The 23,283-nt window shown below is 36.5% G+C and overlaps 1 protein-coding gene across 49 annotated transcripts in view; it reads right to left on the bottom strand.

The window, feature by feature from the left end:
- The window catches only part of ANK2 (ankyrin 2), a 698,346-nt gene that overhangs the window by 266,166 nt on the left and 408,897 nt on the right, over positions 1-23,283 (bottom strand). For 4 of the 49 annotated variants that reach the window (XM_058436684.1, XM_058436682.1, XM_058436671.1 and 1 more), the window contains exon 1: positions 441-1,934. The exons of 43 other annotated variants lie outside the window; for them this stretch is intronic. In XM_058436684.1, coding sequence (XP_058292667.1) covers positions 441-569 — 129 coding nt within the window. In that variant the 5' untranslated portion in view covers positions 570-1,934. Of the gene's footprint in view, positions 1-440; positions 1,943-23,283 lie in introns of those variants that run through there. 2 more of the 49 variants (XM_058436646.1, XM_058436666.1) reach the window with 2 other exon arrangements.

The following is a 23,283-nucleotide window of genomic DNA, read 5'->3' as shown; positions in this document are numbered from 1 at the left end:
CTTAACTAGAGGTCTACATCAAATATACAGTCAGTGAGAAGACACACTGCTAAAGATATAGTAGTAGAGATGAGGAACAAGAAGAGGAAAATACTTTAACCCTCCAACCATAAATCAACCCCTTCCCTCCTTCTGTGCCTGGGCAGAGAAGCCCAAAGAGATAAAGCACCTAGCTTTGAGATTAAATAAAGATAATTGAGACCAAAAAAAGAAAAATTAAGTGGAGGCATTTTTGCCTTGCTTGGTCAAAGCAAAGGAAATTCACCCTGCTCAAGCATCTCCTCCCAATGCAGCAAATGTAGGCATGAGCTCTAGGCTGCAAACTGAGCTTAGAAATGGTGCAGGGGAATGATGGAAGGGAGGATGAAGTTGCCAGTTCTGAGGCTGATGGTGCTACACAGAGCTGTAGACAAAGAGGGTTAAAAGGATGCTCCTCATACCTTTCTTTTTCGTTCCATACGTTCTCTGGGGATTTTCCGTTGTTTTTTTCTGTCTCTCTCAAGATTTTTTTCCTTTTCATCCAGATCAGCCTCTCGAACTTTTTTAATAGAAGCAGCAGCGTGAGCCATTTTGCAGAGGAAATCAGCAGAAGCAGTAGCAGAGGATCAGTTTCCACTCCCCAGCAATCCAGGTGATTTTAGAGCTCTATGGAGATGTGATTTTCCCCACCAGGGCAATGGCTGGCAGCCAGAACACTCACAAGATAATCCACTCCGCCCTCGAGCTAGGTCATAATCTTGCTCCAGCCTCTGCAGCACCCACAACTCACTACAATGAACTAAGGTCCCAAACCGAGACCTCCAGCAGCACACACCTGCACGCACACAGGCATAGGTGTGCACCCACACTCAGAAATGGTCCCGGGGGAAGGCGGAGCACTAGACTTCTAGCTCTTCAGCAGTTGGGTGGCTGCAAGTGCAGAGAAGCATCCTACTAGTTGAAAAAGCCGTCCTTAGACGCACATCACCAATTGGAACAGTCTTTGGGGACTCCTCCAGACAGACTGTGTCTTCTGGCTGGAGCCAGGAAGAGGCCACCTCTGTGAAACTGCTAGGGGGTGAGTAGTTTATTGCTGCTTCCAACCACACCTCTATGCAGGGTGAGAAGAAAATGGTGCAGTCTCGCTAAAGGACTCTCTGCTGCTGCTGCTGCTGCCGTGCTACTGCTGTTACTGCCGTTGCTACGGCTGCTCTGCTGTAGCACATGACATGAATTCCTGCCTTTTTCATCTCACAGCCCTTTCCTTCTCCAAGGTTCATTTAAAGTAAAGAATCGACGTTGCTGTTTTGGGAGAAGAGGAGCACAGTTGGAGTTACTTGCCACTGCCGTGGTAATACAGGGGTGAGCAGGTCTGGGAAGGGCTAGAAGTAGCCGGGTCCTCACTGTGCCATTTACAGATCCACGTGAGGCTGAATTAGGGAGCTGCATTAAGCAGAGAAAAGAGCTGTCAGTGAACAAACAATATAATCTGGGCTCAGCGAGGTTTTCCTGGGAGAAAGAGGGGGGAGCTCAAAAGAGGGAGAGGAAGGCAGGGATAGAGAATGGGAAAGAGGAAAGCAGGCACCACCCAAGCCACTCTTTATCACTCAAAGAGGGCACACAGGTACTCATTATTAATTATCAAAGGCTTTTGTTAAATGCAAATTCACTTGAAAAGCAATGTGATGAAGTAAAGGAAGATTAGTATTTCTGAATGTTGCTGTATATACAGCCCATAAGGAGACTCAATGAAAGAGGAAAGAGGATACAAGCTGTTAACTCAAGAAGATGAAGTTCTCTATAGTATTCCAATTACATATACTGCCACAGTTTTATCGAAGTCCAATAGGATGCCAAGGATGGCGCTCACTTCTTAGTTATTCACTCTTAGCTGGAGACAGAATCATACCACTCTATTGTATATAGAGGACTATGGACGTTCCTTCCCAATACACACAACTGTTGCATTTTAGGAGAAGGGTTTTCACTACTATAGTCATTGATAGTAAAACAATATAATCTGAGTCTACATATATGCTATTGTTAGGAAAAGAGTAAAATAACATTAAAAATGCTCTCCTAGAAAATGATATGTTTTTGTAGCCTAACCCTTATGACATATCTGCTTCCATAAACGAAGAACGTAAAGTCTCATTTCTTGCACTAAGTAAAGATAGTAAGAGAGCAACTCTTCTAGGAGGGAAAATACTAATGTGGATGGTACATGTTATAGTTTATATAACATAATTTATAATTTTTCCTTTTACCTAAACTGAATTGAAAGCAGTAAGATTAATAAAATATCCCATAAGCAAGCAAAATGCATTCCACAGTAGCATAGAGAACCCAGCACTTAATCTGATTCGAAAGTCAAAGGAAACAGTAATCACCGTGGCATGGATCAGTGTTGTACTGTTGATATGATGGTCAGTCAACTTACAGAGGGTAGAGGAAGGGAGAGAAGGGAGCAGTTTTTATCATATATGGGGAGCATTAGCTTTCTCTGATCTGAACAGCTGAAAATTCATGTTCCAAAAAAAACAAAACTAAAAACAAATCAGCTTCATTCGTATCTAAGCCCTTCAAACTCCCTTGTCGGAAAAACCTTTTACATATTTACAGAGAAATACACACAGTCATTCAGGCTTTCTGGGAAGATAATGTGTGGATGTGGGGAGGATTCTTCTATCTCCTTGGCCAGGGGAGTCACCATCTACTACTTGACATAGCATACTTCAAACATTTTCTCCTCTGAAGTACTCTGGAGAATCAGCTGTTGTGGTGTCAAAGCAGTCATTAGGAAAGAAGGTGGTTCGGGGAAAGCAGCAAGACTGGAGCACAGGGTGTTCTGAATGCCATCTGGCATTTTCTTTTCTTCTGCTTTTAAAAAAATGTTTGCAACAAGCAAGTCTTACTTGAGTCGCGGATGTCCATTTAGCTTAATAGCATGAGTCCCAAGGAAATGTGGCTAAGCCTCCTGCAATGGTTTTCCTGTTGTGAGGGTGACTCAAGCTTCTTCTGGCACAAGACCTTTCCACTGCCCCTTTAGAACCTGCTGATACACTATCAAAATATCCTCTCCTCTTCTAGAAACCTCATTAACAAAGTGAAAAATCATCAGCACAGATAGAGAAGAAAGTGAGGCGTTCCTGTTGTCAAAAAACCTTTTATTTCATTGGCTTTTAATGAGCTCAATATGGACTCTCTTGTAAAATCAAACGGTTATTCATTTCATTATGTTGTTTTCTAATGCCAGGAAAATTATACATTTTACACATTTTTTAAACTTCAACGAAATAAGTAAAAAAAAAAAATTAGGCATGGTTAACAGAGTCTCAGTCTCTAAGACTCTTTTACTTTCTATAAACAAGTACGACAGCTCTTTTTATCTTTGTCTCATAAAGAAAAGGTAATGAACCAGGTGTTAGTTTGTTAGATGTTAGATTGACCGACATACACATTGCGCAAAGCACTGTGATTGCCACATCTTTAAGAATCATAATTACACTACTTTGCTTACATTTTCTCATAATATCTTTAAGTGTGACAGAGAAGCAGAGTCACCATGTTTTTATAGATGAGGACACTAGAAGCCAAATAATTTTTTCCAGGTATCTTTCCTTGGGATGGCTCACAAGGGCAGGAGGGCCAAGGTTCAGGGCTCTTAAATCAACCTACCTTGGAAAAGGAACCCACTCAAAAAGCCCTCATTGAGGGCTCTTAGTATTCAAATCACAAAACAGGAAATCCCAGACAATTAGTATAAATATTCGTAAATAAAATAAACTCATCACAAGTCCATTCTTAGTGTGTGATTTTTATTTCTCTTTTCCTTAATTAAGGAACAGATTGCTCCCATAGGAGATAGTAGTACATAATCCTTTTAAGAAAGCTAGGCAGATTAGACATTCCTACACAGTGATAACTTTGCCTCTTTATAACTAACTTATTCAGTAGTAAGCTGATGAGAAATTGATGTTTTTAAAATCTTTCCTTCTTGTATACTTGGGTTGCTCAAACTTACCTATGATTTCTATTTGAATGGAAAATAATTGGTATCAGTTCTCTGAGGAAAGAGAGTAGCTCATACTCACCAGCTGACCTCTGCACAGACAAGGCACCAGGTTCCAATCCCAGGAGCTCACAGCCATTGAAATGAGCATGCACCACATTAAAAGGCTCTTCCCATCAAACCTCCAGCAGCGATACAATTCTGGCTGAATTTTGAGCTTGTAACAAAAGCTGATTCCTTCCACAAAGCATCGTGACCATCAGTGGGATAAGCTTGTGTCTGCCTTCAAAGGTAAGGAGCACACTGTCCGTCCACATTTAAACTTGAGAGCCAGCATAGACTGCCCTTCAGAGAGGGCACATTTTATTTTAAAGACAGGAGATAAAATGGCCATTTGCTGTCCTCACTGTCCAGCACTCCATTGATCAAATTCCAAAGAAAATCCTCTGCAGACATCAGGCATCAGTCAGGCAGCGTTCAATAACAACTGAGCTAGCCACATGCAACTTAATCTCCCCCTTCACTTTCCCTAGCCCTGCCCAGGAGAAGCAGCTATGCAATTGAACAGCATATATCGTCACTACCACAAATGTGGTGTGGGTGCTAAGTGGAAAGAGAAGCAGATGCACTACAAAGACAGTTAAAACGTCACCTAATCAGGGGGGGAAAAAAAGAATGTGCTCACTTGAAATATGTTTGAACTATGTGCCAAGAGTTCATTATTCTAATCAAGTTAGTGGTGTTAATCCATAGTTGAGGCTTCCTCTGTTTTTTTGGGACTAATGAGTGATCAAGGTAAGGAAAAACAAACTGAGTAAGTGAGTCCAATGGCATAGCACTCTCAATTTGTTTTACCTGAAGCCAAACCCAAAAGCCAATTTGATAATGCAAAATTACCAAAGCAAAGCTTGCTCATAATATAATAGATCCTACTTTCTTGTGATAAGAATGTTTCTACAAGGAGATGATTTGGCTAAAATGAGAATGCCCAAAGGGTATCTTCCTTCTACTCCTGCCTGAGGAAAGGAAGCAAGGACACTCCAGCTCCAAATCAAAACAGGCGGTTTTCATAGGCTGAGAAGGAGATGTAGAAGCAGTCTCAAGACCCCCCCAAATGTATGCCTCTCAAGCTCATAACGCTTCTGAAGTTTCACAGAAAATTTCTAGCTAGTAACAATGGCCAACAGACAAGGAATGAAAAGCTAGCCTCTGTACACCCCTTGACATAAAGAAGACAGAGCCGCACAAAGCGTAGGTCATAAATAGTGACCATTCTGTCACCACAGACCTCCCTTTATTATGACAGAGGAAGTCTGGGGATTACAGGCAGCAGCCACACTGCAGTAGGCAGAGGGAAGGGAAAGGTACAGAGAAGGGAACACTGAAAAAGCCACAGTTCAGAAGCAAAAGACATTTCCATACACATCCTGTCTCCCCCTGCATCCTCCCAACCCCACTCCAGTCTCAATCACTCACTCCCAAATGGACAAAGATGAGTGTGCAACAGCCTAGCTTGTAGAGTCTGCCTGTGTAAACAGGCTGGATTTGCTAATTGTGAAAACTCTTCTGATGAAAAAATCCCCTCACTAGAACTTCCTAATCAAATGTATTTTGTGTGCTCTCTTTGACAGAAAATAAAGAAATTTATTCCAGAGTCAGAAAAGCCCCAGGATGTTAAAATCATTCTTTTAATTTACTATAATAGTATCTTAAACTGAAAGCCTAGGGATTGAACTTAAAATTTGCCTTTTAAAATATCCTTTGTTTAAAATAAAAACTTTCTCATTGTCCCCATCTTATTAGCATACACAGCTTCTATTTATGGTTGTACCTTCTCATCAAATATAGTTACTAAAGGCCTACTATGAGCCAGCCATGAAGCACTGGGGATCTGGTAACAAAAATGACAAAACCCTTGTCCTCATGGATATGAAAATCCAGCCATAGAAGTGATTCTTTTCAGCCTTCCTGGAACACCTCAGTCACTTTGTATAATCTACAGTGACTGCAGTTACTAATATTAACATCTTGATAGAAAGCTGCTTCAAAATCTTCAAATGCTTAGCCCAAGTTTCAAACTAATATCTTCAAATGTCTTCTCAGGGCTGCTTTCTTCTCATAAGTGATATTTTATTCTATTGCTCACAAGGTTTTTTTTCCAAAAAATATACTGATTTTGGATAAGAAATCCTCATAGTCTATTAAAGGATTGGAACATTACAGTTAATATCTAACTCCTCTGGCTATTTATTGCTGTGTTTTAAAACACATATAACTTCCCCTTTTGGTTTGTAACAGCTTTTTATAAAAGCTCTGGGTATACTTCTTAGCCCTTTTACTTTGGTCAAATGAAAAGCACTGAATTGTGGTTAAAATGTGAAAATTCAATCTCAAGCCTCTTAACCCTCAAGGTCACTGAGGATGCTTTTGTGTGCTCATTTATGTTGTGCCTTTATCCATGAAGAAATTTGTTGTTTTCTTTAGTAATTATATTTTTACTCAGAAATTATATGTTAACAGCTTTAGCATCTCAAGGGAAACAATTTTATTGGTAAGTTTGATCAATACCTGAAAGTTTTACATTTACACAATGTCAACTAGATGTGTCATTTGGATAAAACTTTTGATAGAATATTTTAATTAGACTATTTGCAAAAGAAAAAGTTTGATTTTTCTTAATTGGGACAGAACTATTTTTAATTGTTATTCTTTATGTGACTCTAAATTTAAGCCATGTGTATCTTAAATTTTCACAAAATAATTTTGTGTTTACGTATAAATTAATAATGCTTAAAAGCCTGTAAATGTGATTTTAAATGACTGGGCTATTATTCTATACTTTTTATAGACCATGAATTCAGTATGCTTGGCCAGTAAATAATTAGCAAAAATATTTTCTTATTTTTCAAAATTAACAATAGAAAAATGGCAAAATGTAATATTAGAGCATATCCAAATCAACTATAGTTCAAACATGAAATCAGTGATAAAGTGTCATGTCTCCAGTTTCCCAACCCAAAGCCCTTACCATTAAAACACAAACATAAACACTTTCAGCAATTCCAACAACCAAGTCTATGGCTAGTAAAGTCCTGTGCAGCAGATACTACAATAAATATAGAATACTTATAAAACGTGTTTCAACAGCACAACCACTCAAAAAACAATGCCCCTGTGTCTGCATTGTTGGCACCAGAAAATTGAAGTGCTACCATCTGGTCATTTTTCACCTGGTGAAAATGACTATTGTATCCATGGGTACTTGGCAATTTTTATGAAGTTGTAAACATCTGGATTATTAATGCTTCTGGATGCTGTCATATTTAACTCTTTTTTTTCCCTCTCAAAGAGCTTCTGTGATCCATTTTCACTTCTTTACCAACAGACGTAAGATATGTTTGCACCTGTTGTTTAACTAACCTGCAAATAAAATCTATTGCTAGGGATTCCTTGTTTCTTGCTTTAGGCATGTAATATGGTTTGACTGTGTCGCCACCCAAATCTCATCTTGAATTGTAGCTCCCATAATCCGCACGTGTCATGGGAGGGACCCAGTGGGAAGTAATTGAATCATGGGGTAGGTTTCTCCCATGCTGTTCTCATGATAGTGAGTAAGACTCACAAGATCCCATGGTTTTATAAAGGGCAGTTCCCCTGCACACACTCTCTTGCCTGCGGCCAGGTAAGATGTGCCTTTGCTCCTCCTTCGCCTTCCACCATGATTGTGAGGCCTCCCCAGCTATTTGGAACTGTGAGTCCATTAAATCTCCCTTTCCTTTATAAATTACCCAGTCTCTGGTATATATTTATTAGCAGTATGAGAACGGACTAATAACAGCATGACAAGCCCTTTTCATTTTATACCCACTCATGCAAACTCATAGTCCATAAATATGGAAACCAAAGGATAAAATTAAATAAAATCTTCTTTAGAAACCACATTTTCAGAGGTAAAGCATGTTTGAGCTTTTTTATGTGACATGGTCTTTATATCACTTCTAAATCACATCAACAACCAAAACACTAAGCACCTGTATGAACAGCACGTGTTTCCAGCTAATAGGAGCCAGGTATTCAGACAAATACTACTGCTGAAACAAACTAGAAATACTGGATAAAATATAGATAACTTCTTAAAAGCAACAAACAGCTGGAATGATAATAAGGAATTGCTAGGCAAAACTGAAGGAAAATGGAACCACTGAAAGATAAGCAAGCAGGGAAATTGCTTTTGTTTCCTGAGTGCATTTCCCTGCAAACTTGAGCTTTTATTTTGAAAAGTTCCAGGCAAGACGGCAGATATCAAAGGTCAATGTCCACACAAGGTGCTCAGACCAATAGGGAGCCCTCTTCACAGTCATCTGAGACCTCAAAAAGCAATACTCTAAGGGTAAGAGCAGAATAATAAATAACCAGCCCTTCAGCAGATTTATAACCTGGGTTTTATTGCCGAGACTTACAACAAAACTCAAGCTTCAAACTTGGTTTAAAATGCTCCACACGTCACTTGTGACCACAAAGACTGGCAGAAGTAAATGTCAAAGACAACCAGGTGTACAGCAGAAACAACAAAAGAGAGAAACAGATCTATAAAGACTTCAAATAATTGAGCTGTGAACAAGGCACTGTGCAACAAAAGGGATGGAGTAAGGAAAGCAGTTATGGTTCCCCAAAGTAGTATCACTTAGTTGGGAAGTTAAGCAAGCTGAATTATTTGAGTACAGATTTATTTCATGGGTGTTTTTTGTTTTTTTCCACTACCTCTCCACCAAGACATACTACTTTGCATAAGAACAGATGATTATAAATGTTAGCAAATGAGAAATATAAGCATCAAATGAATGGCAGAAACAATACGTACTACAGGACTTCAGAAAGTTATACTCTTTTCTTAATACAAAGTTTTGATAATGATGTAATAAATCTTAACAGAGAATTGCAATTTGAAACATTTGAGAATTCGAAAGCATCACCAAAATCTGATAAATAAGATGTAATTGAAATAATTCAAATAACATTTTTCTCACAAATTAAAAGCTTTTTATGAAAAACCAAACTTGATGGTTCAGGTAGAAACTTTGGGCAATATTTAACCCAACTAACTTTGTAAAATAAAAACATCTGTAGAGTTTTTTTTTCTGTTTCAAGTCCTGTGATACACACAGCTTAAATCCCATGTCTTCACAGAAAAGGAGTAAATTCTCTCTCTCCCCTAATTTCTTGAAAAACAGAGTAGAAGCTCTCTCAGCGAACCTTTACTTAAGAAAATGTTTCCATTTTCTCTATAAATGCTGACTGATGCCCATCATGCACTAAAAGATTGTGGCTTACTAGCCATATATGTACATTCTTCTTCCACTAGTAAAGTTATATGCTTAGCAAGAGTCAAGTATGTTTATCCCAAACCTTTTGATCCTATTGTACTTGCTATTGCAATTACATAATTTAAATAAATCTTATATTATCTAATACAAATGAGTTCCAAAAATTGTTGCTTTTTGAAAATTAAGATGCATGCTTTGTAAGAACTTAATAAAGGGGAGTTTCTACAATATTGCTATTGAATTATGGGTACGACTGAAACAGATCAAAAAGATTGGGGAGGAAGCTTCAAAAAAATTTAGCAGTTCTACAAACAGATTGTTTTGCAAGTGTCTTTAATTACTGACTGCCTTTAACAGATAACAAACCAGTGAGACAATGCCTACAAATAGGTATTGTTTATTTTTAAAAACACAAAGCAATACCCCAAATTCTGGAAACTTCTTAAATAAAATATACTTAAATAAAAGGTCTTGACTGGACATCAGATCATTGGTAAAAGAATGTCCAACTTATATGTTTCAAGTTGAAATAAAATGTTTAAACTATGCATATATCAGTTTTTTCTCCACTTCAACCATCTTTTTTATTAACTGATCAAATAATGGTTTTGCTACTGTTATGAAATAAAGCTTCTTTGTGTGGTAGAGGGCCTCAAATTTGGGTTTTTGAATCCTAATTTGGGTTCTATGTTGGGTGCATTACTTCACCTTTACAGGCTTCAATCTCATTTCACATGAATGAAGACAGTATCTACCTAACAGAACCAAGTGAAATAGCACATGTAAAACATCTGGTAACAGATCAACAAATGATACGACTATGATTATTGTTCTGAAACAAAACAAAACATGAATATAAAAGCGTAAGATAATAAAGTAGATTTACAAGACCGAAACACGATGGATGGACTGGAAACAAGATAGACTCACCCGCAGAGATAGCGTGTGTGCAAAGAGATTGCTGATCACTTTGAATGGTCAGCATCGTTAATAAGCTCACACTTTTTATGACTATTTGGTAATGATAAAACCCAACAATGGCTGGGTGCGGTGGCTCATGCCTGTAATCCCAGCACTTTGGGAGGCCAAAGTGGGTAGATCACCTGAGGTCAGGAGTTCAAGACCTGCATGGCCAACATGGCAAAACCCCATCTCTACTAAAAATACAAGAATTAGCCAGGTGTGGTGGCATGCGCCTGTAATCCCAGCTATTTGGGAGGCTGAGGCAGGAGAATTGTTTAAACCTGGGAGACTGAGGTTGCAGTGAGCCGATTATCACGCTACTGCACTCCAACCTGGGCAACAGAGCAAAACTTCGTCTCAAGAAAAAAAAATCTAACACACAACTTGGAACACTGTGGAATGAGTCTTAAAATCAGTGAGCATGTGTGCTTGAGAAAACATTTAATATCCCTGATAGAAGTGTAGCTATTTATAGTCATTTTCGTGAATGGGATTCATTATCAAAGATTTAGACCAGGCCTTAATCAGAACAAAGGGACGTCTCACAAAAGCTTTGTTATGAATGGAAAAAAACAACAAAGAACAATCACCATTTGACATCAAGTATGCATAATTCCAAATGGAAGTCTCTGTAATAGGTTCTTTTAAAAATAGATTTATTACCAAAGCAAAGTAATAAATAGGCAGGAGATGGACCTTTATTTCACTCCTGTAATTGATCCAGTTTTAGTGAAGGGCAGAAACTGGCCCAGTTACAGGAATAAAACATAAGAGTACAGAGTCAACCAATCTGTCAGCTTGGCACACCTATGAAATATTGTGAAGAAAATTTGTCAGAATAAGCATCTTTCTCACTCATTAGATTGGAGATGAAATGTCACCTTTCCCAAACAAAACAAAACAAAAACAAATTAACAACACATACAACCACATGGTAGAAACTACAGTTATAATTAATCCAGGAAGAGGAACTTCTATAACTTGGGCATCATTCTGCTTATATATTTTCCATGCGGTGTCAGCATTAAGGATTACAACTGAACCCAAAAAGAGCTGACTTTAAATGTGGAAGTGTATTTTTGGATAAGTCAGAGTGGAGGGTTTCAATTATCCTCCACACCTCTCTGAGCCTTCTGGAGAGGCAGCTTGGAGGCTCTTCTCCAATTAAAGCAGAGAGTGTATCTCACTTCCATACTGTAAAACTCTATCTTAAGAAAAGGATCTGCTGCTTAAAACAATCTGAAAACCACTGAAATAGCCCATGTGAATTTTTTTGTCAGGTGTGTTCACAGAAACTAATGGAGTTTGGTAGCCCTCTGCTGGATGAAAGATATTAAATCCAGTTGCTCTGAAGTACTATTTGAGGAATTAAAAGTCTTCATAAGGTTTAGAGGGCTACTTTAACACTTGCTGTGTATACTTTTGTGTTTAGTGGATATTTTTCTGTTTTGCAGAAGAGAAAAAGACAATGTCCTTTCTGTCAAGCCATACCATATAACAGTAAGCTAGAATAACTGAATACAAATTATAAATTTAAATGCTATATAATTTTTTGAGTAAAAATAGGAATGAAAGAAAGCTAGTAAAATTTGAGCATTAGCAAAATATTTATAAGTTAGCAGTTGCCACATCCCTCTCCAAAATCTCTAACGGGGTTAAGGATTTCTCTTAACTTCATTGTAGGTTAAATCAAAATATGTATAACCAATTTCTTTAAAGTTTGTTTATGCAGTCTCACACTGTACACTAATATACATTAAGTTAAATCTAGTCTTACACACATTTGAGTAATACAATATGATCAGGCTTTTTGTTTAAGGTAAGAAAATTTCAAACATGATGGTAGAATTACCATAGACTATTCAACTTTTAAGTTGGATATACAAACGCAGTTTGTGACGCATGTCAGATCATGGAACAAAACTCTACAGAAATTGTTTCACAAATGAACCTTCAGGCTTATGGCTGACCCAAATGGAAAATGATTTAATGTGTGTTTGACAGCAATAGTAAAACTAATGAGTCTTGAAATAGTTTCTTATAATCTTGGATCAATTTTTGGTTAATTTTATTCCATACAGCTAATCTTTCCAAAATCCCATCTTTCTATCGTAGCAATTAAAACTGTCTCTTACTTTCCACCTTCTCTTTTCTCTTGTTACATGTCTGGCCTCTGTCACTGCTGCTTCCTAAATCAACTGATAAGGTCTTGCCTGGTCCATAGTCTCTTCAACTTTCCCATCCTCACCACTTGATACTGACTTCCAAATTTTGCTAAGGGATTAAGGAATTCTTTTACAATTCTCCAAAACGCAGGACCAATTTACTTTTGCATCTCAGTTCAGATAAAAAAGTTTAAACTTTGATGTCAAATCATAATTCCAACCTAGGTTAATTATATGCCTAAGACTTCAGAAGGGCTACCTACTCATAAAATTTGCCTGCGACCAACTGCTCATAATTTAACTAAATAGCCAAAATTCCTCTCCTCCTGAATTTCTATTCAGCTTTGCCTGTCTGCTAGGGCACCCCTGTCATGCACATTAGCCTCTCAATCTGATTGGATTATCACCTATTTCCTGGAGTCATTTTCTAGGGTTACCACAACCATCAAGTATGCTGAATTGAATTACATCCTGTTTCTGCTGCTCACTGTCCATAACTAGATACTTCCAGGAGGGGTCCCAAGATACTATACTATTACCTCAATTATGTTCTTCATTGTTACCCATTATTTCTTATTCCACTAATTTTAAATCCCATTCACTTTGTTTGCTATATTTTTATGATCCTGCGTTCTCTTTCAGTTTTTTCCCAATTATACATGTCTTTGTTGTTGTTGTTGTTGTTGTTGTTGTTGTTGTTATGCTTTGAGATGGAATCTCGCTCTGTCACCAAGGCTGGAGTGCAGTGGCACAATCTCAGCTAACTGCAACCTCCGCCTCCTGGGTTCAAGCGATTCTCGTGCCTCAGCCTCCAAAGTAGCTGGGACCACAGACATGTGTTACCACACCCAGCTAATGTTTTGTATTTTTAGTAGAGACAGGGATTCATTATGTTGGCCAGGCTGGTCTCAAACTCCTGACCTCAGGTGATCTGCCTACCTCAGCATCCCAAAGTGCTGGGATTACAGGCATAAGCCACTGTGCCCAGCCCTCCCAATTATACATGTTTTTCACAATTCTTTTCTCTTCTTCAAAACAACTATCTAGATTTGTGGAGCTCTTTTTGTGATAATAAGGTTTTTTAGAAGGTTTTATTTTGTATAAAGACAAACTAATTGCTTTTCTTTTTCACCTCATTTCCCAGCCCAGACTTCCTACCATGTCTCCATCAACATCTAAAAAGTAAAGGAAGAAAAGAAGAAAACAACAACAGCAACAACCCCAGCATCTAACTTTTGAACAAAGGGCAGTAGAGTTTCACCTAAGGAACAGGAACATTAAGTAGGAGTTATATTCTTACCTCACCACTGAAAAGAACAACAAGCTGGAGAATGACAATGTGGACAAAGGAGATTTAGCATTTGACCTGTTCCTCTTACTTATCAAACCCTAGGTTTCTGAGGCCCTTGGTATTTTAAAAAATACTGCCTAAGTCAGGATTTTGTCTGTCTTCAGAGGGAAGGAATCAAAGGCATGGAGGAAAAGGGGGACAAAAATCACAAGTAATATTTTTTAACCTAGAATCCAAATATAGGTATTTTATTCTACATTGAAGCTTAAACATCTTACTCTTGTTTTATATTTAAGCAAATATTCAGATGTGTGTACATATTCCACTTCCTGAGAATGACTAATGGATGTATTTAATATGTATACTCTATCAACTTTATATAGCTGACTTTTAAAACACTGACAATAAAAGCTTGTACTCCTAAATGTTGATGAAGCATTAAAAGCACAAATAATATTCAGTAATGCATTTCCAAAGATCGTACGTGCTTCAAAAGTACAAAAGCAGTCTTTTAACTGGATTTTGATTAGTGCTAAGCAGAATTCTAAATTATTTTATTCATTAGTCATAAATTCATGACAATATATACTGGAGTGTCTTTTGACTACTTTCAAAAATTGCCATTAAAACATCACTGACATTCTTTTCTTTTATTTCAAAATACATTTCTCACTTAAAAGAAATCTTCAGTCTTACATAATACTACTTTTAAAACAGTTGATGTTTTTGTATCATGAAGGCCATCAAATCCAGTCAATTTCTGGCCATCTAAGCACCTATTTCTTAGCATTTAATGCCAAGGCTTTTCTTATATGAATGTTTTAAAAAAAAAATTAGTGAAAGAGGATGAAAAGTTTCAAGTCATCATGACATAAGCCATATCATAGTATTTGCATTCCACATTAAGGACATCTTCATTTTATGCTAAGGATTATAGCAAATCCAGTTGCAAAGAAAGCTCTATTTATAGTTTAATCACATCAGGAGTAGACAACACAGGATTACATTTATGTGAGCATGATGAAACAGATAACATTTTAAATTAAAATATACTTGTTTTTCTAAGTAAATGAAATACTTAGGCAAATACAAGGAGGAAAAGCAATTCTGTGAAGAATGCACAAAATTAAATACCGTGTTGCATTAACTTTTGTCCTGTTTTCTTTTCCCCACCTCCCCTCCTCCCTGTGTTATACTTTTCTATTGGCCCAAAGTGAGGAGAATAGATGGATAGGAAAATAACTTGGGAAAGTGAAGAGGAACTGAAAATGAAGTTAGTCCTGGAACAAAAGGTGAGAACAATAAAGAGGAGGATATCTAGAAATTCAGTTCTGTCTAGGTATGTGGTTAAGATACTAGGAAATATCTTACTAAATTACTAGTGACCTCCACGTTGCCAAATCTCATAGAGATTTGACAGTCCTCATATTATCTGACTTTTTAATAGCACTTCACAGTTGGACATTCTTTCCTCTTTTGGAATTTTCTTTTCTTAGTCCTGGCACTCAATTTTCTCCTGTTCTTTTCATGGTCTTTCTGCTTTGCTTCAGTTTTCTTTAAGGAGTCCTCCTTTTCTATCGGAACTCAAATTCAGAACCGTCCTGGGGCTTCCTCACTTCTTAGCCTCTATATGCGCCCCACCAGCAGCATCTGCTCCCATGGTGGTAAATCTCATATATGTGCTCAATCCAAAGTTCCTATCTCCGGTTCTAGCCTCTCTTCTGAGCTGCCCATTTAACATACCCGCTTTGATGTCTCACATACTATTTTTGGATTTTTTCCCTTGAAATGTTTTTTTCTCCAGGCTTCCCCATCTCAGTGAATAGTACCCAGCCAAACACTTGGTAGTTGTCCACATTCAATCTATCCCCAAGTCTTATAAATTTTTCCACCAAAATATATCTTCCATGTATCCTTTTTTGTCATCCCCACAGCCACCAGCCACCACTGCTGCTCACCAGGTCTATAACCATAACATCCTATCAGCTCCCCTACTTCTACTCTGTCCCTCCACCATTCCTCTCAGTGCAACAGTGTCAAATTATAGAATTGTTTCCACTTAGCCAGTGCCCACATAATTCCAATATATTCCACTAAACTTAGTAACAACTCCAAAGCCTTCATGAGCTGGACCCTCTTTGCTTCTCTCTCCTCACCATACACCAGTGACACTGGCCTTCTTTCAGTCCCTACGTGCATTAAGGTCTTTCCCACTTCAGGGCTTGCATGTGTACTTCCCTCTGCCTGGAATGTTGTCCTCATTCTTGCATCTGACTCATCCTTCAAATCTCAACTTCAGTATAACTTGGTCATAGGAGGCTCCCTTAATGCATTCCCAACTCAAGCCAAACTAGGTCTCCTTGTAAAACTCTCTTATACAAACCTGTGTCCTCTTTCATAGCACTTACCACAACTTCTAGTAATATAGGTAATTGGGTTCTTATTTGTTGAATTTTTTTCTCTCCATAGGAATATAAACTCCACTAAGACAAGTTCCTGGTGCCAAAAAACATTAACTGACATGTTATTTGAGCTCTGTAACTTTTTCTTGGATAGATGAATGAATGCATGAATGTATGAAAGAATGAAAAATTTGTTGTTGCCTAAGAACATTGGAAGGAATATTAATAATTAAAAATGCTAAAGTTATATATCTTCAGAGTCCAGTTACCACCACTAATGCCTAGAATTTGACACATCCCTTGGGATCCATATTGAATTTCCTAGAGAAATTAAGGATATTTCCTTCTTACAGCTAGAAGAAATACTATCTTTGCAAAAAGTTACTCTGTATTTAGTCAAAGCCTGATTTTTGGCAGTGTAGGGGGAAATATCAAATTCATTCATGTATGTAAAAAACTAATTATGATACATTTACATATATACATTTGGAAAGAGATACATCAACATGTTATCAATAGTAATCTCTGTAATTTGGAAAAATGTTTTTGTTGTTGATTTTATTCTATTTTTTAATTAATTAAGGTCTATAGTTTGCATCAGAGTTTACTCTTTATGTTGCACAGTTCTATGAGTTTGGACAAATACATTGTGTCATGTATTCCAGGATCATACAGCATTACAGGATCATACAGAATAGTTTCACCACCCTAAAAATTCCTTTTGCTTCATCTGTTCATCACTTCCCCATCTCCCCACAAAAGTTCTGAAAAACACTGATGTTTTTACTATCTCTAAAGTTTTGCCTTTTCTAAAATGTTATATAGTTTGAATCAAATGGTATGTAGCGTTTTCAGGCTTGTTTCTTCACTTAGCAATATGCCCTTACCGCTGCTCCATATTTTTTTGTGGCTTGATATTTCATTTGTCACTGAATAATATTCCATTGTAAACTATAATACCACAGTTTATCCATTCATCTATTTAGGGATATCTTGGTTGCCTCTGATTTTTCACAATTATGAATAAAGCTGCTGTAAACATTCAAGCGCAGACTTCTGTGTGCACCTAAGTTTTCATTTCATTTGAGTAAACACCTAGAAGTATGATCACTAGATTGTATGGTAAGACTGTGTTTAGCCTTGCTAAGACAGTACCAAATTGATTTCCCAAGTGGCTGTGCCATTTTGCATTCTTAACATCAATGAATGAGAGTTTCTGTTATTCCACCTCTTCGCCAGCATTCAGTATTGTCAGCGTTTTGGAATTAGTAATTCTAATAGGTTTGTAGTGTAAAACAACATCTTGTTTTAATTTGCGATTTCCTAATGAGATGTAATGTCCAGCATCTCTTCATATGCATCTTTTGCCATCTGTATATCTTCTTGGATAAGGTATCTGTTCAGGTAACTTACATATGTGTAAACTGGATTGCTTGTTTTCTTATTGTTGAGTTTGAAGAGTTCTTTGTATATTATGGCTATAATTTCTTTATCAGATATGTGTTTTGCAAAGATTTTTTTTCTTCTAGCCTGTGGCTTGTCTTTCTATTCTTTTAACTGCATCTTTCATAAAACAGAAGTTTTAAATTTTAAAGAAGCCCAACTTATCAATTTTTGTTTTCCTGAATTATCTTTTTGGTGCTGTATCTAAAAACTCTCATCAAACCCAAGGTCACCTAGATTTTCTGCTATGTTATCTTCTAGAAGTTTCATCGTTTTACATTTTACATTTAACTCTTCATCCATTTTGCATCACTTTTTGCAAAAAGTATAATATCTGCCACTAGATTCACTTTTTGTCGCATGTGGGTATGCAGTTATTCCAGCACCATTTATTGAAAACACCCTCATTTCTCCATTGAATTGCCTTTTATCCTTGTCAAAAATCAGTTCACTGTAATTGCGTGTATCTATTCTGGGCTTTCTATTCTTTTCCATTGATCTATGTGTTAATTTTTTCACCAGTACCACACTGTCTTGATTACTATAGCTTTATATTGTCTTAAGTTGGGTAGTGTCAGTCTTCTGTTATTTTTCTTCCATATTGTGTTTATTATTCTGAGTCTTTTGCCTTTCCATATAAACTTTAGAATCAGTTTGTCAGTATCCACAAGACGACTTGCTGAGATTTTGATTGGGATTGTATTGAGTCTATAGATCAAGTTGAGAAGAAGTGAAATCTTAATAATATTGAGTCTTCTTATCTATGAACATGGAATATTTATTTAGATCTCCTTTGGTTTTTTTCATTATAGTTTTGTAGTTCTCCTCATACAGATCTTATACATGTCTTATTAGAATTACACATAAGTATTTCATTTTTTGGTGCTAATGAAAAATTCCAATTCCAATTGCTCACTGATGGTATATAGGAAATCAGTTGACTTTTGTATATTAACCTTGTATCCTGTGATCCTACTATCATCAATATTAGTCCCAAGAGATCTTTGTTGTTGTTGTTGTTGACCATTTGGGATTTTCTACATAGACAATTATGCCATCTGTGAACAGAGAGAGTTTTATTTCTTTTTTCCCAATAGTTCTGTTATTTTCTTTTCTTGTGTTATTGTATTAGCTAAGCTTCCAGTATGATATAGAATATAAGAGTAAGAGAAAACATTTTTACTTGTTCCCAGTCTTAGGGGGAAAGCTGCTAGTTTCTCACCATTAAGTGTAATATTTGCTATAGGCCTTTTGTAGATGTTATTTATCAGGTTAAGGAAGTTCCCCTCAGTTCCTAGTTTTCTGTGATTCTTTTTATTTTTTGAGGAATGGGTGTTGGATTTTGTCTAATGCTTTTTCTACCTTCACTTACATGATCATATGATTTTTCTTCTTTAGCCTGTTGATGTGATGAATTACCTTAATTGACTTTTGAATGGTGAACCAGCCTTGTATACACAGAATAAATCTCACTTGATAATGTGGTATATAAATCTTTCTGTTCAGCATTTTTACATCATTTTCATGACAGATATTGGTCTGTAGTTTTCCTTTCTTGTCATGTCTTTATCGGGTTTTAGAATTAGGGTTATACCAGCCTCATAGGATTAATTAGGAAGTATTCTTTCTCCATTTTTTGGAAGACATTATAGAGAATTGTTATCATATCTTCCTTAAATGTTTGGTAGAATTAATCAGTGAAACCATTTGAGCCTGGTGCTTTATTTATTAGAAGGTTATTAACTATTGATTTGATTTCTGTCATAGATACAGACTTACAGATCACCTATTTCTTTTTGTATAGGTTTTGGTAGATTGTACTTTTCAAGGAATTAGTCCATTTCATCTTAGTTATGCATAATATTTATTTATTGCTCTTTTAATATTCATGGAATCAATGGTGATGATCCATCCCTCTTTGATTTCTGGTATTAGGAATTTGTGTTTTCTTTCTTCTTTTCTTTGTTAGTTTGAGTAAAATTTTATCAACTTTATATATCTTTTCAAAGCATCAGCTTTTGGTTTCATTGATTTTACTCTATTGTTTTCAATTTCATTGGTATCTGCTGTAATTCTTATTTCTTTTCTTCTGTTTGCTTTAAGTTTATATAGTTCTTTATCTTCTCTAGTTTTCTATGATAAAAGCTTAGATTGATGGATTTTAATCTTTTTTCTTTTCCAAAAAATTCATTCAATGCTATAAATTTCACTCAGTAGGCAAATATAAAAAGAAAGTGGAAACTCTGAAACATGGCTTGTCCAATATTACATGAATAGCATTTATAAACCACTAAGATATTTTAAATTTTATCATTTTATTTATCTTATATATACACACGTACATGTATGATTTGTGTGTGTGTATATATATACATATACGTCTATATATATGTGTGTGCATGTGTGTGTGTATATATATATATACACACACATATACACAAAAGGAAAATATCTATAGCTATTTTGGGTTTTTACTTTGAGCTAATGGCTAACTCAAATTTCAAAGTTAGCTTTGTAAAAGCTAAAATAATTAATAGTGCTCAAATATTTGCAGCATTCTGATTTCCCTAAGTCTGGGCCTATAATTTCTCTTGATTATGTCTAAAATTAATAGCCCTTCAAACAGAGTCAGCCCTTGGGCAAAAATTGGAAAGTTTTCATTTATACAGTGCTTCCTGAAATGAACATGTACCAAAAGAAGTAGCTTTTTATCTAACACTAGTCCATCCTAATTTATTTTCCCTTTGGTTTAGGAAATAGAGTAATCTTTGATAAGAAAACACACTCCCAAGCTGTATAAATTGGGTGCAATTTGCATACTGGAGTCTACCACTCTTAGACAATAGCTCAAAGCAGCCAAATCTATCTTACAGAGTATAAGCTAGGACTCACTCAGAAAAACGGAATTATGTTGCTGAGTGACCTGAAGACAACCATAACCAATCTGAATGAGTTCAATTAACTTAACTCTAGCACAGAGATCTATCAGAAAAAAAGAAATCAGCTATACCTTTTTGTGGGAATAATTTAGGGGAGTGAATACCTGTCATCAAAGCACACTATCTGGCACAACTGGTGCAAAGGTCACATCATATAGACTATTCCAGCATATGAGAGAGAGAGAGTATTAGTGACTCACTTTAAGAAAATCTAATGATATAAAAAAGGAAAAGTGACAATGGACAACTCTGTATATGACAGACATCCTAGCCCAAATCTGGAATTGAAGGAGTGATAATATTTGCCATAGAAAGGTCCAAATAAAATAGCCCTTGATGGCTTTGGAAGCAATTAATATTGCTTTTGCCCAAGGCATATGGTACTTTACAATGAAGCAAAATATAATGGGGTAGGTCTTAGCTTGAATTTAAGCCCAGACTTAGACAAATTGTGTGGACTGGTAGAATGAGTCTCCCAGAGACCTACTTGCATAAGTATTGTGGCAAAATTGACTTACTATTTTTTTTCTATGTTTTTACATACAGCATTGAAGGCTTATTCTTCAATAGATGGTCTCCCTTCTTGCTTTGATAAAATAATAACAACAATAACGATAATAATAGTAATAGTTGGGCACATGGATGCATATGTGCTCCTGAAGCATACATTTCCTAGTCTCATCTAAAGCAAAGTATGGTCATGTAACTATGTGATGACCAATAGAATTTTTTAAAAAAGAGTTATTTGCAGCTTTGGAAGTGGCGTTAAAGATAAAGCATAAATACTGCTATCCACTTTTTGTGATTCTGCTGGACATGATGGTTACAGCTTGAGCCATCAGCTCAGGCCGTGAGGTGGAAGCCTCATGGTAACGATGGCAGAGAAGCAAGATAGAAGGACCCTGGATTCCTGAGCCCATCGAGTGCCTTACCAGCCCCAGGTTACCAATGTCTGGATTTATTTTATGTGGGAGAGAAATGAACTACTATCTTATTTAAGTCACTGTGATTTTGGGGTTTCATTGGTTCCAGTGATTAATCAATTATTTAACAAATCAATTAATCCTGATTGATGAGGAGACTGGGAGACTTTTGTAAACAGCTCATTCAAACGGCAGAAAGAGCAATTCATAAGGAGACCCATGCAGTGACAAGGTGTCCTTCATAAAATAGGAAAGGCTGGCTGCTGTCACAGGCACTGAACTCCTGGTCAGCTTCTGAGTGCTCCTTATAATTGAACCCTATAGGAAGAATCGGGATGAACTTTGTAAGACTCTGGAGCACAGCTACGCTACTTTGGCAGCCCCTCATCAGAGCACCATGGGGAAGAAGGGTTCTAATCAGACAATATGCACGTTTGTATCCCAGTGGAGCCTGGTGATAGACCAGAGGGACATGGAATAAAGGAAAGATGTGCTCAGATTCCACATGGCAGCCAATGAAGTGACTCACCAGACTTACTAGCACAGATGAGAGCCTGCAGTTAACTACTATAAACACGCATGGACAAAAACTGTAGAAAGACATAATATGAGCATGCACAGACAGTGAGATGTAGAGTACAAATGTATTTACACAAGAAACTAGTTCTCCTTTTCATATGATAAAGAATTATATTTTTATAAAAGAATTATTATTATACTTATAAACAGAAAGGTATAAATCTGTTTCACTTATTCTAACTTAGATTCTCCCCAATCCCCGTAATCTAATTTGTGATTCTACATTTCCTCTACTGGGGATAACAATAGAATAATAGAAAGAAAGAATAAAGAGACAGGACATGCCAGAACATAGCAGTTCAAAATCTAAACACTTCCTGCCTTCGTGCCTGACACAAATCACAGGCAAACTCTCAGGCACCTAAATTCATCATTAAAATGGCTCCAAATCAAAAATGCATTTTATGTGTAATAATTTTTACTAATATAGGTACAGTTTTAGAGTTCTTGGAGTATATAACCAAAATTAAAAGCTGTAAGAAGAAAAAGCCACAAAAGGAAAAAAGGTAAATAATAAAGATATATTTTGAAACAACACAGTAGAAAAAAATGCCGCCTAAAAAAAGTCTCTTCTAGAAAAGGAAAATCAATATAAACCTTGATGTTTCCTCCGTGAAAAATTCCTGAGTAATAACTGCATTCAAGCATCACTCAGCATCAGAGCACTTCTTGCCACTGAGGAATCCCACCATTGGAAGAGGGTAGTTCTCACCTTCCATTTTTGAAGACCTAATGTTCTATTTCACCAGCCCCTGCCAATTAGACTGTGCCACAGGATCTTAGCTGATGTGCAAATTGCTCTTATCTTTTAAATTTCACCTGTTGCTTTGACTTTCCCAGTGATGCTATTCTTCAAACACACCACTGGAGGCCAGTCATGCTACAGCATGCATTCCAGCCACACCCTAAATTTTTTAAAACACAAGACAAAAACCATTAACTAGTTACAAAAACAATGCTTTGTGACTAAACACAAATGAATATACACAAATCTAACTTAATTTTTGAAATGCAACATAAAGTAAAATTTTTGCTGGTGACGAAATCTGGTTCCGACGTTCCAATAACTAAATATGTTTAGTAACTAAATGTGTTTTTTATCTTGATTGCAGTGATGGCTTTATGGTTTATACATAAGTCAGAATTTATCAAATTGTATACTACACTAAATATGTACACTAAATATCTATGTCAATTACATCTTTTAAAAGCTGCTAACAACAAGATAACTGTAATCCACTGCAGCTTCAATGTTTATACACA

The sequence above is a fragment of the Hylobates moloch genome, unplaced genomic scaffold, assembly GCF_009828535.3.
Source record: "Hylobates moloch isolate HMO894 unplaced genomic scaffold, HMol_V3 SCAFFOLD_3, whole genome shotgun sequence".
In the NCBI taxonomy this organism is placed as follows: Eukaryota; Metazoa; Chordata; class Mammalia; order Primates; family Hylobatidae; genus Hylobates; species Hylobates moloch.
Note: the sequence above shows the minus strand (reverse complement) of the source record. Positions and strands in the feature narration are given on the sequence as shown.